We start from the raw sequence: 17,221 nt of genomic DNA, 5'->3' as shown, positions 1-17,221 counted from the left end.
TTGATCGATTTTTTTTTATGAAAGTGTGACATTGGCCGTCCCGCCCGGACATTTTATGAAAAACGTGACGCACGGTCCAAATCGAACTGTCTCACCAAAGTCGGGACGTCTGGTCACCTTTCCTTAGCGGAGACGTTTTTAAATGTCTTATTTAAAGTTTTGAGTAGATATTGCCGCAAACGCCTCTTGCGGATACGGTATAACCCTACATTTGAAAAGGTCCTTATTAGAAGAAGAAACATCGTCTTTTACCTAATTTTATTTTATTTAATGTCATTTTACTTGGTTAATATTTAACCATGGATTGATAATTACAATAAAAAATATAACACTCCCTTGAAAAATAAACTTAAAGTCTTCGTCTGCCACTCTTTAGCAAGGCTATTTCTATATATTCATTAAATATATGGAACCCATGCCATTAGCCTATATTTAGTTCGTCCATCGTGGATCGATGATGACCACTTTTGTCATCCAGGGGGCTGATGGCTTTGCACTGGGGTTTTGTGCCTCCTCATGTGGCTGGTGAGACCTATGTGAGCCTGGAGTGTTCGGCTGCACACTGGGCAGGTTATTCCAGGTGGAGCTAGTGTCATTGGCCTTGCTTTTATTTCTGTGATGCTGCCAGCGGTGTCCTCTTGTCCTCAATTTGTGCGCCAGTTTTCATAAGCGCGACGTCATGATGCTCTGTCGTGTGCTTCCGTCTCCCAGCTGGCTGGGTCAATGCTGAAGGCTTTAAAGAGAAGTTTTGAGCGTTTTCTTTGTCCACCTTGTGAGCGCTTTCCTTAACTTCATTGGCTATACAGGAGTTGTTTAGGGATGCGGCGGTCTTCCACTCTGCAGATGTGTCCTGCCCATCTGCATCAGGATTGTGTGGATGCTTTGCAGGCCCGCTCTTTGAAGGACTTCAGTACCTGGTATTTTTTCTTGTCATTCAGTATTTTGTAGAAGTGGTTCATTTTTTTTTTTATTTTTTTTTTTTTTGCATATACATAAAATCATAGACATAGACTATAGATACATTATGTCTATATGCTGCAATATGCATATATATGCATAAAATATTGTTATAACTTTCCAGGAAAACACTCAAAAGGTTAATAATAATATAGATAAGGATTTAATAATTAAATAAAGAACACACACAAACCACAGAATGTCAATTTGTTCTGGATCTAGTTTGATTCAACGAACTAAGCCGGCATCTACTATCATGTCTCCATTTTTTCCTCTCCCTTGTTCCACGCTCGTGTGGAACAGTGCCTAGTGCGCACCATGTATCTCAGTGCGGAAATAGAGTTACAACACTGCTCCCCCCTTCTCAAACCTGTTCGTCCCGAACAGAACCTGTACTGCCACAGTACTGATGAAGTCGATCTACATGGACGACCTTCAGCTTAGACCGGGGACTTTTCTGAATGCGGTACACGACGTCGTTGATTCTTTTAATGATGCGATATGGACCTTCCCAGTCTCTCTGAAGCTTTGGAGACCTGCCCTTTCGTCTCTGCGGATTGTACAGCCACACCAGATCGTCCTCGTGGAACCCGGAGGCATTGGCCCGTTTGTCGTATCTTTTCTTCATCTGGTCACTGGTCATCTTGATATTTCTGCGAGCCAGAGCATGGGCTTCCTCCATTCGTTTCCGGAGATTAGTGACGTACTCCGTCGAAGTAGCTGGCTTATCACCTGGAACCCCGAATAGCAAGTCACATGGTAATCGCAGTTCTCGGCCAAACAACATCTTTGCTGGTGTATAATTTGTGGTGCCATGAACGGATCCCCTGTACGCCATGAGGAACATTGGGATATAGGTGTCCCAGTCATCTTGTCGTTCACTGGCGACCTTCATTAGGTGTTGTTCTAGAGTTCTGTTAAAGCGTTCTACCATTCCATCCGATTGGGGGTGTAGAGGCGTGGTGCGAGTCTTTTCGATGCAGAGTCTCCGGCACATCTCCTGAAAAACTCTGTATTCAAAGTTTCGGCCCTGGTCTGAATGTAACTCAATTGGAGCACCGTACCGACTTATCCAGTTCTCTACAAGGGTTTCCGCTACTGTGGTGGCTTCTTGATTAGGTATCGCATATGCTTCAGGCCATTTAGTAAAATAGTCAATAACTACCAAGATGAACTTATTTCCTTTCTTGGTTTCAGGGAATGGCCCGGCAACATCGATTGCGATCCTTTCAAAGGGGTTCCCAACGTTGTATTGTTGCATATGTCCTCTTGTTCTACGTTGGGGGCCCTTGGCTGCTGTACAGACATCGCATCTTCGGCACCATTCTTCAACATCTTCCCGGTAACGGAACCAGTAAAACCGCTGGCGCACCTTCTCCAAAGTTTTGTTGACACCAAGATGGGAGCCACTGAAGCCATTATGTATCTCTTTCAGTACTTCTGACACCCTAACCTTAGGTAGTATCAGCTGAAAGCGATTGCTTGTCCCGTCTGGCGTTTCCCATACTCTCTTGAGGACACCGTTCACAATTGTTAGGGAGTCCCATTGGGCCCAATATGCCTTGGTAGCGGTTCCCCTATCAGAGATGTGTTGCCAATCTGGTCGTGGTCCATCTTCCTTCATCAAGAGAATGGGAGCTAGATCTTCGTCTCTTAGCTGATCCTCTCGGATTTTTTCGTCCGACCACGGTCCGGAAGCTTCTACCCCAAGACAATGGCAATCGACGACCGCCTCCTTTTCTTCGACCTTTCTACAGTGCTTGCATTCAGTTTTGCAAGGTCTTCGGGACAGCGCATCAGCATTCTGGTGATTCTGTCCTTTTCGGTGCTGAATCTCAAAGTCATAGGTTTGCAGACGTTCGATCCACCTAGCGACTTGACCTTCGGGACTCTTAAAGGAGAGCAGCCATTGTAGAGCGGCGTGATCACTTCTAAGGGTGAACGTTTGTCCATATAAATATTTGTGGAAATGTTTTATGGCGTCCACAACGACCAAAAGCTCACGTCTCGTGACGCAGTAGTTCCTTTCAGCCTTTGACAAACTACGACTGAAATAGGCAATGACTCGTTCAGTTTCATCCACTTTTTGGGACAAGACAGCGCCTATTCCGGCACCACTCGCATCTGTGTCCAGTATGAATGTCGTGCGTGGTATAGGGTAGGCCAATATGGAAGATGAGGCAAGTGTGTTTTTCAGCCTTTCAAATGCCTGTTGACATTCCGTCGTCCAAATAAATTGCTTCTTTTGTTCTGTCAGTAAATGAAGAGCCCTACAAATGTTTGAAAATTAGGCACAAAACGTCTGTAATATGTATAAAACCCCAGAAAGCTTCTCAATTCATGAATATTCGTTGGGGTAGGCCATTGCCTTACTGCCTCGACCTTGTCGGGATCAGTGCTATCTCCGTCTCCTGACACGATGTGCCCAAGATATTTTACACTCCTTCCAAAACAAAGAGCACTTCTTTGGGTTGAGTTTCATCCCAGCGCCTCTTATCCTTTGAAACACCTCCTTCAAATTTGTAAGATGCTCTTCAAACGTCCTACCTAAGACGATAATGTCATCCAAATAGACAAGGCAGATGTTCCAGTTAAGTCCTCGTAAGACACGCTCCATCAGTCGCTCAAAGGTTGCCGGAGCATTGCAGAGCCCAAAAGGCATTACAGTAAATTGCCAGAGACCGTTTCCTGCAGAGAACGCCGTTTTCTCTCTATCTTCGGGATGCATTCCAACTTGCCAATACCCGCTTTTTAAATCGAGAGTAGAGAATATCTGTGCTCCTGTAAGTGTATCAAATGTGTCGTCGATTCTAGGTAGCGGATAACTGTCCTTATGGGTGACCTCGTTCAACGATCTATAATCTACACAGAATCGCATAGAACCGTCTTTTTTTTTCACTAAGACTATAGGTGAGCACCAAGGACTATTTGAGGACTCAATGACTCCTTGTTGTCTCATGCATTCTATCATGTCCATGGCTTCTTGTTGTTTTGCCAGTTGAAGACGACGTGGTGGATGTCGAATTGGTCTGGTGCTTCCTGTGTCGATACGATGTTGAACCATATTCGTCCGCCCGAAATCTGTCTCATCAGTCGGAAAAATATCACTAAACTCACAAATCAATTTTTCGGCACTGGCATATTGTTCATCCGATAAATTCGTCTTAATCTTCCCCAAGAGCCCTGTAATATGCGGGTGGGCTGATGCAGTTCTGTCCCTGGTGATGTTATCATCGCTGCAATTTTGTATCAAGTCGACCTATAGCAAACAGCTATGATGCTGTCTTTTCTTAGTTTTTTTTCACCCAAGCAAAGGTTCATAACTCTAACTGGTACTTTCTGATCTCTATCGATCATGACCAACGTCTTACCTACGACAAATTCACTGTAGTTATCTTCCTTGCCATCGACCAGTGCCGTTCTAGTTTTTGTATGACCAGGCTCCAATTTTCCCCAAATAATCAATTCAGACTGTGCAGGCAAACTCGTATCCTCCGTCAACATGATTTTTCTGATTCGATCATTCTCTTCCTCATCCTCATCATTTAGTAAAGGAATCTCTACGTTCCCACATATCAAAGCTCCTCCGCCAATGTCAATAGAAAACCCGAATTTCTGCATAAAGTCGAGTCCTATAATGCAGTCATCGGTTATATTGGCGATCAGGAATTCATGAATGAATAACTGATTCCCGAGCTTGAATTGAACACTCGTCAATCCTTGTATAGGCATCAACTCACCACTGGCGGTTTTTAAGGAATATGAGTTCACCTTGTTTATAATGTTTTTGTTCTCGACCTCCGGCCGAATGACTGATCGAGAAGCACCAGTGTCCAGCAGAAAACGATAATTTTCAGCACCGATTTTGCCTTCTACCTTTAAATTCTTATTCTGCCCCAGCACGGCGACTGGGATAACGGTTGCGGGGGCTCTTATTCTCTGTGTCGCCGGATTCCGCCCCTTGAAGCCGGCGCGTGCTAGTTTCCCTGGTAGCCCCGGGAACCAGTTCGTGCATTCATTTCTGATCTGTGATGGGTTCCGGTTTGTCCAGATCTTCCAGTGCAGCTTCTTTGAATATGGCCAAGTTCACCACAATTCCAACATCGTACAGGGGCCCTGTGTTGATTTTCTGGTATCCGGGTTGTTCGCCTTTCGTCCAGTGCCTCTGTCACCCTTCTGACAAGTTGTGCGAATTCCTCCTCCTTGACGTCCAGCCTTCGGCCCTGGTGAGTGTCCCCAGATGCGTCTTTGGCAGCCTCGTATGACAGAGCGTAAACTAGGGCTTCGCTTGCCCTGCGTTTACCACTAACTCTTGTGGCTTTCTTCAACTCAGGGTCTCGAAGCGCATCAATGAAAGCGTCTGTGATGATGACCTCCAAGAAATCTTGTGCGGCGGTTGGGTAGGCCAAATGTGCGAGGCGTTCGATGTCTGTCTCTAGCTTCTGTAGTGTCTCATCGGGGCGCTGTTGTCGGGTCTTCAGTTGCACTCGATAGACTTCTTGCAAATGTTCATCCCCGTATCGGAGTTCCATAGCTTGGACAAGAGCGGCGAAATCCTGCTGGTTCGGTAGAGACTGAAGCAATTCAGAGGCTTTTCCTCTTAGAGATAACACAAGGGCGGTGGCTTTCTCTTCCTCACTGTTCCATTTGTTAACTTTTGCCGCTGCGTCAAATTGCTTCTTATACACGGACCAGGACACGGAACCATCAAATACGGGGGCCTTCATTTTCTTGGAGACTTCAGGTACAAATGACGTCATATCGGTATCTGGTACATTTCTGTGCTTGCATTGAGCTTGTATCTTCATTTCATCGATGACCTTCTCCACTGCGTCTACCCTCTGTTTCATCTGTTTGTCAATGTTGGTGATTCTATCCTCCACAGCTTGCACGCGTTGGTTCATAGCCAATAACTCGGTTTTGATTCCCGATTCCATGAGATCTATCTTGTCATTGGTGTTTCCTAGCCCTGAGTTTAACTGTTCTCGCATAGAACCAATACTTTCGAGCACAGCTGCATTATCTGGTTCAACTTCAAAAAGATAGGTGTCCGGATCTGCTTCTTCTTCCATCAAACTCTCCCGTAGGCGTGCCTGTAGGGTTTCCTTATTTCCAATTGTCTTCAGACCTCGGTCACGGAGTTCCCGCTTCAGTTCCTTCATAAGGAGTTTTCGTGGTAGCCATTATAAATCCCACTTCTGACACCAATTGTTATAACTTTCCAGGAAAACACTCAACAGGTTAATGATAATATAGATAAGGATTTAATAATTAAATAAAGAACACACACAAACCACAGAATGTCAATTTGTTCTAGATCTAGTTTGATTCAACGAACTAAGCCGGCATCTACTATCATGTCTCCATTTTTTCCTCTCCCTTGTTCCACGCTCGTGTGGAACAGTGCCTAGTGCGCACCATGTATCTCAGTGCGGAAATATAGTTACAACAATATATAGACTGAAAGATATGTATGAAAACCTTATATCACAGACCTATATATGTGCTTTAAATAAATGTTATTTTTAAACAAAGGGCGGATACTCTGAAAATATAATTCTTCGTGTAGTCTAGATAGTAGATTTATTTCTAGAGTAGATCTCTAGATTTAGATCTACATCATCTAGATCTAGTTATTTTAGATCAAATACTCGATAGATCTAGCTATAGATCTTTTCAAATTAAATGTTACAGACAAATAAAATAATAGGTAATAATATAATAATTTTATAATTATAATGACAATAATTAATAATTTTGAAAAATGTTAAAAGTAAAACAGTTGTTATTTAATTTGTTAGAGTCAGAGTATTAATATTATTCATTTTATTTATACTTTATACATCTAGTTATAGAGTTACACTCTCTAGAGAAAGTAGAGATCTCTAATTTAATAATCATGAAATATAATAATGATTAATTAAAATAAATTAATAATTTAGTAGATCTAGTTACGACTAGTATTAGTCTAAATACTAGACTAGATCTAGTAAAATCTAGTTAAATCTAGTAAGTAATCTTATTTCTTATCTTTTATATAATACAGTACAGACGTTACTTCAAAAAAGAAGATGATTACATCCTACACGTCATGCATTTAGTCATGCATATTAAGTTATTAACCAATGACTTAAACTCTGCCAAGTCACTGGTTTTCCTGGCTAGCTCAGGCAACCCATTCCATGCTCTAATTACTAATATAGCACTAGGGAAGAAGGAGCATTTGTACAAATTTGTACAGTAATAGAGAGATAGACCAAGTCAAGTTAATAAATAATAGTTTTAACTTAAGTTTAAGACTCAACACTTAGTGGGCCGGCTAATACTAATAGTAATACTTACTACTAATATAATTACTATCCATCTAATAACTAATAATTGTCTAATACTAAGATACTACTAAACTAATAGATATAGTAGTACGAGTCCAGTATGACAGTATCAAATGTGTTGTGAGTATGAGTTATTATTATTACTATTATTAGTATTATCTAGTCTAGATATTATATTAGAGATGTGATATATCTATTACTATAAATGACTAGATCTATATCCAATATATGAGTGTAAAAGTAGTCTATCAGACAGTAGATCTAGTTTCTAGTACTAAGTAGATCTACTCATCTAGTATTCTAGTACTGGTAGTAGGCTAAGTAATATTATAGTATCAATCAGTCATAATTAGTGGCGGACTGACTATATATATGGGCATTCCGACAAATGCCCTGTGGGCCGGTACCCAAATGGGTTAATACAGCCACATAAAGGGCCTCATGGATCTCATTATGACACGTAATAAATTAAAGTTTTATAATATTTTCTTATAAAAGTGACTTTGGAGCGTCATGTAAAAAAAATCTAGTGTAATAATAATTTAATCTATCACATTTTTCCGAAATAATGTACTAGTCTACATCCGTAGAGAAAAGTTGCAGTAGCTGTGTGGTAAAGCGCTTGGCTTCCGAATCCTGGTGAAGACTGGATTTTGAATTTGGGACCCATCTAGCTCTAATGGATATCTAACATTGGTTGGGGGGGGGGGGGTGAAGGCAGTTGGTCGTTGATGGCCATATGACACTCCACACCCCATAGATCGCAATTTACATACACATACTTCTTATCCTTTTAAAAATTACAAAGCAACATGAGGTCTATATGATCTTATATATTTTCTATTATCAATATGATATACAATTTATGGGCCGGATTGTAAAGATTATGTGGGCCAATTTTGACACTCAGTCCGCCCCTGGTCATAATCACTAAATCAGTAGTCTAGTTACTCTAGACTAGTCTAGACACTCTAGTCTATTTGTAGTTGTAGAGCTATACTCTGCTATACTGACTAGACATATATCTATGGCTAAATTATTATAAATTATATGTCTACACCAGTGGTCTAAATATATTAATATAATAATATGCAAATGTTAATTTTAAAAAGAAAGAACACTTTATAAAGCTAACATTTACATTGAATTTTTAAACCTTTTTTTTAACAATGAAAACACTGATAAAGTCGGTCCTGAGGAAAGCTTGTTAGTATGTACATGCAAATCTCTTCAGTAATTTTATTGAATAGCCACCACCAGTTTCATGATCATGTAGCAATATCCAAAAAGTGATTTAAGAGTATTCATGAACAAATAAAAAATTTTCTACTGTTCAAACAATAACAAAAAAAGGCACATGAGAATATGTTCTCTAGTGGCCTCTTTGAAAATTGCATAGCTTTTTTTGCCAAAAAAAACCCCTAAGACTTGAGTCTTATGATGTTGTTTGAACATTGATTAAAACTGAAATTCAAATTGTGAATAACATATCTGAGACACAAAAAGACTTTTTGTTTTTGGTTAGTGATGAAATATTATTTCAAAATTGTGTAGTTATGTAACTTATTGCGACATCTGGGGCACCATCAGTGGTTGGTAGCTAGAAAGGCTTTATAAGTGATGAATAAAGAAAATCCAGATCTATCCACTATTTACCTTGAGCCCACAATTTCATTCCTATTTGAATGTAATTATAACATTCATAAATAAAATACAAACCCATGTCAAAATTAAGCTCATCTTTCAAGTTTTGTGACGCACAGGAGGAGCAAGATGTTAAACTCTTATTGTAAACTGAGGTTCGCTGTATCTAGAAAAGGAGTGACATTGCTTGTTTTGTTAAGCTCTTTAATACAATTTTGAAATAATTTTTTTTGAGAAACAGGAACATTCATCCGTTGGTTATGACTTAAAGCAGGCTAAAAAAATATTTGTTTTACATGGTAGGCATCTAATGCTATGAATGAAACCAACCTCTGACTGCAAGGAAAGAAATTAACTTTCATTGATTAAATAATTTTCTCTTATATTGAGATATTATATCTTTTTTAAAGGTTTTTACAATCCCACATAACTTGTTTTTTGACAAATGAATTACTACCAAAGGACATCGATGTCTATGCAATTCACTTAACAATGCTATATGAAGAAATGATGATTTGCTTCTAGGATGTAATAAATTAAAAAATTTAAATGTAAATGATTAGATATCTGTTTCTGGTGTTCCTATTGACTTGCATGAAAAAAAAAATAGATTTACAATTTTATGTCTTCAGTAAAAAGAATGTTAATATAGTAGGCACAATAAAGATATGGCTGCACTTAGATGTTTCTGTAAAATTCCAAAACTGTGGTAGAAAATGAAATTATTTGTAGCTTTTCCATCAACATGCATGGTTAAACTGGATTTAGTGCATAACAAACTTAATGAGTATGCAAAGACATAGACTGGATGTAGCCACTAAAGGCGAGGCCTCCCTTACATCTAATAATTTAAAGCTTGACACTTCTAATATTGTAAGACTGCAGTAAGTACAAGGTTCCCATTAGTATAATTTCATTTTTAGTGAATTCAGCTATAACAATATTTATATAAAAAATAAAACTAAACTTACAATTAAACCTAAAGTCAGTAGGCCTTAATATTCAATAACTTTAAAAGAGACTATTCAAAGGATTTGAAAGAAAGTCAAGACAATGAAATTAATTTTTTGTTCTTAATCATTGTAAGTTATTTGACATAATTTTTTATATTAGTTATAAAATCAACGATCTGTTATTGACAGCATGAAAATTAATAGATAAATGACATTTTATTCTCATGCTTGTTTATTTAATTTTTCTAAAAGGGGGAGGGGGGGGGCACTGGCAAATTTTTTAAAAAAGAAAAAAAATCAAAAAAAGGTTGGCTTCAGGGGAAGGTTGAATGATTGATTAAAGATAAAATGAAAAATGGCCATCAGAAGATAAGTTATCAGTGACATGATCATAAGTTTTGTAATCATTCTTATTTCTCAAAAGTTTTTCACTACTTCCACTACACCTTGGCCTTTCCTCATTACTTCATGCAATATTCGCAATATAATATTGACATCCCCTACATCAAATAGTAATAATATAGCTAAATACAACCCCATTTTTACAATATATATCTACTTATTCACATATATTATTTCATTTCTCAACAAGTCTGAAGAGGCAAGGGGAAACCTTATAAACACTTTTATAACTGTCAAAAATATCAATATGTCATTGCTTTACCATGCAGAATTTTAAGTTTCAATTACTATTTGTGGTTTTTACAATCTGAACATTAAAAATAAAAATAAACTTTATAAAATCATACAGTCATAAAACCAAAATGCTATTGAACCTTAGTTAGACCAGTACAATATCTGTTTGGGACTCAAGAAAACAGAAAGAAACTAGAAGAGACAAAAAATAGAGCTGTAAGATTTATAACAAACAAATATTCACAATTCATTGGAGTAACACCATTAGTAAAATCACTAAATTTAAAGAGACTATTCAGGACAGAAAACTCAAAGTAAGGTAGCAATAATACATAAAACACTGAGTCACAACTTTCAAATATAAAAACAATCTAATAAAATACACAGAAAGACACAAAGATAAAAGCACATTCCTTATTTCATATATTATATATGCAAGGGCAAATTTGTATGAGTGCTTCTTCCCTAGGCCATTAGAGCATGGGATGGCTTGCCTGAATGTGCCAGTAAAACCATTTTACACGCATGACTAGATTAACATATATATATATAAAGATAATTAAGTGTTGTAAAACTACACCAAGAAAGTCACCTACCTTACTGAATATAGCATCCTTGGTTTTTTACTATTCATAGAAAATGGTATATTTTTATGAAAAAAAATGGCTTAAATACTGTATTTTATTTTAAAGTCAAAATTGTTCACGTGTCTTTTCTAGCTTTTCTTTTTTGAGACAGATGGACAGACTATAGAGAGTGTGAGAGTTAAAAAATTAAGAAGTAATATTTAAAAATACTAAACATTTTACAAAAAATAAGGGCCAAAAAATAAAAAATTACAGATATATTGCATTAAAACAAAAACTTAGTATTAATTAAAATAGCTCTACAAAATATTTTTAATCCACATTTTGGTCTTGACGTCTCTACATCTTGACTATAGATCTATAGTTATGAAATACTTTAAATAAAATCATCAATTTCTATTAAGTATGTAAAGATTTAGGTTTGTTCTTCTAGAAAAAAAGCCAAGATCTGTGTTCAATTATTGTATTCTACATAATATATATTTTTTTTTAAATAAAGTTTAAGAGTTGGATTAGTTAATTTATGTAAAAAAAAATGTTTGGAATCTTAGCACATTAACAACTTTTACTGGACTGTTGGTCGGCTCTCATTTTATTTTATTTTTTTAAATTTCTTTTTAGAACACTCCAGGCGTTTGTGTGTTTTACCTTTTCCAACTGTATGACTGAGTAGGAGGCACATCAAACATGGCTAGGAATGTAGGTGATGAGGAGATGACACTTGGAATGTTATCTGCTGAGAAAGGTATCTCTCTCTCTGTGTATGGATTAAATGACTCTAGATCGTCCACTCACTATAAAATATTGACCATTGTTTAAAAAACATTTCCTGTTTTCTTAAAAAACATTATGTACCTCTGTCTTGAGGTGCTGACATGAAGAGTTAGCATGTCAGAAATTATTCAAATCTTTTGTCTTTTTTTTTGTTTGTTCAATGTAATGTTGTTGATAAATGGTCTAGCGATTGAAGTTGTTCAAGTTGAAATTGATTATTTCAATACTAAATCTATTTAAAGTATGTTATCAAGTAGGTTGCCTTACACTAAATGTACATTTGTGAAATTTTTAGCCAATTTGAAGTCTTTCTGTCATTTAGACAGGTATGTGATTTTACCAATATCATTTCACTTATTTTATTTTTTTACATTTCTGATATAGATCTATAACAAATATATACAAATCTTTCAAAAATAAATGACATGTATTTGTGTAAATTTCACATTGAAATTCATATCTTGCTTTTAACTATTTATTTATTTATTTTTAGTATGATGATTGGCATTAATAATCTATTTCAATAAATAGGTTTTAAAAAGGATTCATACTAAACATTTATATTTAGAATTTTAATGTATTTAATATATTTTCAAAGTTTACTATTTTCCAATATAAGTTTTACATTGATTGTTATCACCTTTAGATATCAATTGTATAAAACTAAGCAGCCATTCAGTAATTATTAATTATGTATAGTCATATATGCACATTGCACAAAAAGCATTTTGAATGAATGTGCCATCATGTATTATATACAATTATACATAAAAGGACTGTCTACCAACAGTAGTTTAAGTTACACATAAACATCAAAGTACATTAACTAGGCAACAATTAAATTTGTCTCAGTGGTTTAAATCTGGCTAAATCTGTCTCAGTAGTTTAGCTCTGACTAAGTCTGTCTCAGTGGTTTAGATCTGGCTAAATATGTCTCAGTGGTTTAAATCTGGCTAAATCTGTCTCAGTAGTTTAGCTCTGACTAAGTCTGTCTCAGTGGTTTAGATCTGGCTAAATATGTCTCAGTGGTTTAGATCTGGCTAAATATGTCTCAGTTGTTTAGATCTGGCTAAATCTGTCACAGTGGTTTAGATCTGGCTAAATATGTCTCAGTGGTTTAGATCTGGCTAAATCTGTCTCAGTGGTTTAGATCTGGATAAATCTGTCTCAGTGGTTTAGATCTGGCTAAATCTGTCTCAGTGGTTTAGATCTGACTAAGTCTGTCTCAGTGCTTTAGTTTTGGCTAAATCTGACTCAGTGGTTTAGATCTGGCTAAATCTATCTCAGTGGTTTAGATCTGGCTAAATCTGTCTCAGATCTGGCTAAATCTGTCTCAGTGGTTTAGATCTGGCTTAATCTGTCTCAGTGGTTTAGATCTGGCTTAATCTGTCTCAGTGGTTTAGATCTGGCTAAATCTGTCTCAGTGGTTTAGATCTGGCTTAATCTGTCTCAGTGGTTTAGATCTGGCTAAATCTGTCTCAGTGGTTTAGATCTGGCTAAATCTGTCTCAGTGGTTTAGATCTGGCTAAATCTGTCTCAGTGGTTTAGATCTGGCTAAATCTGTCTCAGTGGTTTAGATCTGGCTAAATCTGTCTCAGTGGTTTAGATCTGGCTAAATCTGTCTCAGTGGTTTAGATCTGGCTAAATCTGTCTCAGTGGTTTAGATCTGGCTAAATCTGTCTCAGTGGTTTAGATCTGGCTAAATCTGTCTCAGTGGTTTAGATCTGGCTAAATCTGTCTCAGTGGTTTAGATCTGGCTAAATCTGACTCAGTGGCAAAATCTTTTTTTTTTTCTGATTTCTTCACCTTCACCTATTCACCACACAAGATCTGTTGACTGTCTTTCTCCATTCCTTTAAGTTTTTCCTTGGTTAGAATTTCCTTTAATAACAGGTCTGTTCATTCTGTTATGTTATCTTCCCATCGCTTTCTCTGTCTGCCTCTTCTTCCATTTTCTGGAACTGTTCCCTGCAGGAAGATCTTTGCGAGCCCTGAGAACCTTATGAAATGGCCATAGAGTTTCGGTTCGCGGTTTTTTTTTTTTTGACAGCTGGTTATCCATCATCTCTATTGTCTCTCTTCCCCTCATTCATCTCTTTACTCTCTCTCTCTCTCTCTCGCTCTTCATCTTTTTCCTTCATCCTACTTTTCATTCTCTCTATCCGCCTCCTTCCATGTTCTCTCCCTCTTCCCCACCCCACTGCTCTGTCTACAACGTTTTTCTCACATCCTGAGTCTCTCTCTTCCCACCCCACTGCTCTGTCTACAAAATTTTCCTCACACCCTGAGTCTCTCTCTTCCCTACCCCACTGCTCTGTCTACAACGTTTTTCTCACATCCTGAGTCTCTCTCTTCCCCACCCCACTGCTCTGTCTACACAATTTTCCTCACACCCTGAGTCTCTCTCTTCCCTACCCCACTGCTCTGTCTACAACGTTTTTCTCACATCCTGAGTCTCTCTCTTCCCACCCCACTGCTCTGTCTACAAAATTTTCCTCACACCCTGAGTCTCTCTCTTCCCTACCCCACTGCTCTGTCTACAACGTTTTTCTCACATCCTGAGTCTCTCTCTTCCCCACCCCACTGCTCTGTCTACAAAATTTTCCTCACACCCTGAGTCTCTCTCTTCCCTACCCCACTGCTCTGTCTACAACGTTTTTCTCACATCCTGAGTCTCTCTCTTCCCCACCCCACTGCTCTGTCTACACAATTTTCCTCACACCCTGAGTCTCTCTCTTCCCTACCCCACTGCTCTGTCTACAACGTTTTTCTCACATCCTGAGTCTCTCTCTTCCCCACCCCACTGCTCTGTCTACAACGTTTTTCTCACATCCTGAGTCTCTCTCTTCCCCACCCCACTGCTCTGTCTACAACGTTTTTCTCACATCCTGAGTCTCTCTCTTCCCCACCCCACTGCTCTGTCTACAAAATTTTCCTCACACCCTGAGTCTCTCTCGTCCCTACCCCACTGCTCTGTCTACAACGTTTTTCTCACATTCTGAGTCTCTCTCTTCCCCACCCCACTGCTCTGTCTACAACGTTTTTCTCACATCCTGAGTCTCTCTCTTCCCCACCCCACTGCTCTGTCTACACAATTTTCCTCACACCCTGAGTCTCTCTCTTCCCTACCCCACTGCTCTGTCTACAACGTTTTTCTCACATCCTGAGTCTCTCTCTTCCCCACCCCACTGCTCTGTCTACAACGTTTTTCTCACATCCTGAGTCTCTCTCTTCCCCACCCCACTGCTCTGTCTACAACGTTTTTCTCACATCCTGAGTCTCTCTCTTCCCCACCCCACTGCTCTGTCTACAACGTTTTTCTCACACCCTGAGTCTCTCTCTTCCTCACCCCACTGCTCTGTCTACACAATTTTCCTCACACCCTGAGTCTCTCTCTTCCCCACCCCACTGCTCTGTCTACAACGTTTTTCTCACATCCTGAGTCTCTCTCTTCCCCACCCCACTGCTCTGTCTACAACGTTTTTCTCACATCCTGAGTCTCTCTCTTCCCCACCCCACTGCTCTGTCTACAACGTTTTCTCACATCCTGAGTCTCTCTCTTCCCCACCCCACTGCTCTGTCTACAACGTTTTCCTCACATCCTGAGTCTCTCTCGTCCCTACCCCACTGCTCTGTCTACAACGTTTTCTCACATCCTGAGTCTCTCTCTTCCCCACCCCACTGCTCTGTCTACAACGTTTTTCTCACATCCTGAGTCTCTCTCTTCCCCACCCCACTGCTCTGTCTACACAATTTTCCTCACACCCTGAGTCTCTCTCTTCCCTACCCCACTGCTCTGTCTACAACGTTTTTCTCACATCCTGAGTCTCTCTCTTCCCCACCCCACTGCTCTGTCTACAACGTTTTTCTCACATTCTGAGTCTCTCTCTTCCCCACCCCACTGCTCTGTCTACAACGTTTTTCTCACATCCTGAGTCTCTCTCTTCCCCACCCCACTGCTCTGTCTACACAATTTTCCTCACACCCTGAGTCTCTCTCTTCCCTACCCCACTGCTCTGTCTACAACGTTTTTCTCACATCCTGAGTCTCTCTCTTCCCCACCCCACTGCTCTGTCTACAACGTTTTTCTCACATCCTGAGTCTCTCTCTTCCCCACCCCACTGCTCTGTCTACAACGTTTTTCTCACATCCTGAGTCTCTCTCTTCCCCACCCCACTGCTCTGTCTACAACGTTTTTCTCACACCCTGAGTCTCTCTCTTCCTCACCCCACTGCTCTGTCTACACAATTTTCCTCACACCCTGAGTCTCTCTCTTCCCCACCCCACTGCTCTGTCTACAACGTTTTTCTCACATCCTGAGTCTCTCTCTTCCCCACCCCACTGCTCTGTCTACAACGTTTTTCTCACATCCTGAGTCTCTCTCTTCCCCACCCCACTGCTCTGTCTACAACGTTTTCTCACATCCTGAGTCTCTCTCTTCCCCACCCCACTGCTCTGTCTACAACGTTTTCCTCACATCCTGAGTCTCTCTCGTCCCTACCCCACTGCTCTGTCTACAACGTTTTCTCACATCCTGAGTCTCTCTCTTCCCCACCCCACTGCTCTGTCTACAACGTTTTTCTCACATCCTGAGTCTCTCTCTTCCCCACCCCACTGCTCTGTCTACACAATTTTCCTCACACCCTGAGTCTCTCTCTTCCCTACCCCACTGCTCTGTCTACAACGTTTTTCTCACATCCTGAGTCTCTCTCTTCCCCACCCCACTGCTCTGTCTACAACGTTTTTCTCACATCCTGAGTCTCTCTCTTCCCCACCCCACTGCTCTGTCTACAACGTTTTTCTCACATCCTGAGTCTCTCTCTTCCCCACCCCACTGCTCTGTCTACAACGTTTTTCTCACACCCTGAGTCTCTCTCTTCCTCACCCCACTGCTCTGTCTACAAAATTTTCCTCACATCCTGAGTCTCTCTCTTCCCCACCCCACTGCTCTGTCTACAACGTTTTTCTCACATCCTGAGTCTCTCTCTTCCCCACCCCACTGCTCTGTCTACAACGTTTTTCTCACATCCTGAGTCTCTCTCTTCCCCACCCCACTGCTCTGTCTACAACGTTTTCTCACATCCTGAGTCTCTCTCTTCCCTACCCCACTGCTCTGTCTACAACGTTTTTCTCACATCCTGAGTCTCTCTCTTCCCCACCCCACTGCTCTGTCTACAACGTTTTCTCACATCCTGAGTCTCTCTCTTCCCCACCCCACTGCTCTGTCTACAACGTTTTTCTCACATCCTGAGTCTCTCTCTTCCCTACCCCACTGCTCTGTCTACAACGTTTTTCTCACACCCTGAGTCTCCCTCCCTCCCGCTCTTTTCTTTTCGCT

At 39.7% G+C, this 17,221-nt stretch overlaps 1 protein-coding gene across 2 annotated transcripts in view; it reads left to right on the top strand.

Moving 5' to 3' along the window:
* The first annotated feature begins 6,518 nt into the window (after positions 1 to 6,518).
* LOC106068237 (anoctamin-1-like) overlaps positions 6,519 to 17,221 on the top strand; it is a 44,121-nt gene continuing 33,418 nt past the window's right edge. For both annotated transcript variants that reach the window (XM_056033237.1, XM_056033236.1), the window contains exons 1-2: positions 6,519 to 6,667; positions 11,731 to 11,854. In XM_056033237.1, coding sequence (XP_055889212.1) covers positions 11,797 to 11,854 — 58 coding nt within the window. In that variant the 5' untranslated portion in view covers positions 6,519 to 6,667; positions 11,731 to 11,796. The remainder of the gene's footprint in view (positions 6,668 to 11,730; positions 11,855 to 17,221) is intronic.

This window comes from Biomphalaria glabrata, chromosome 6 (assembly GCF_947242115.1).
Source record: "Biomphalaria glabrata chromosome 6, xgBioGlab47.1, whole genome shotgun sequence".
Classification (NCBI taxonomy): domain Eukaryota; kingdom Metazoa; phylum Mollusca; class Gastropoda; family Planorbidae; genus Biomphalaria; species Biomphalaria glabrata.
The sequence above is the reverse complement of the archived record's forward strand: the minus strand, read 5'-3'. Positions and strand labels throughout refer to the sequence as shown.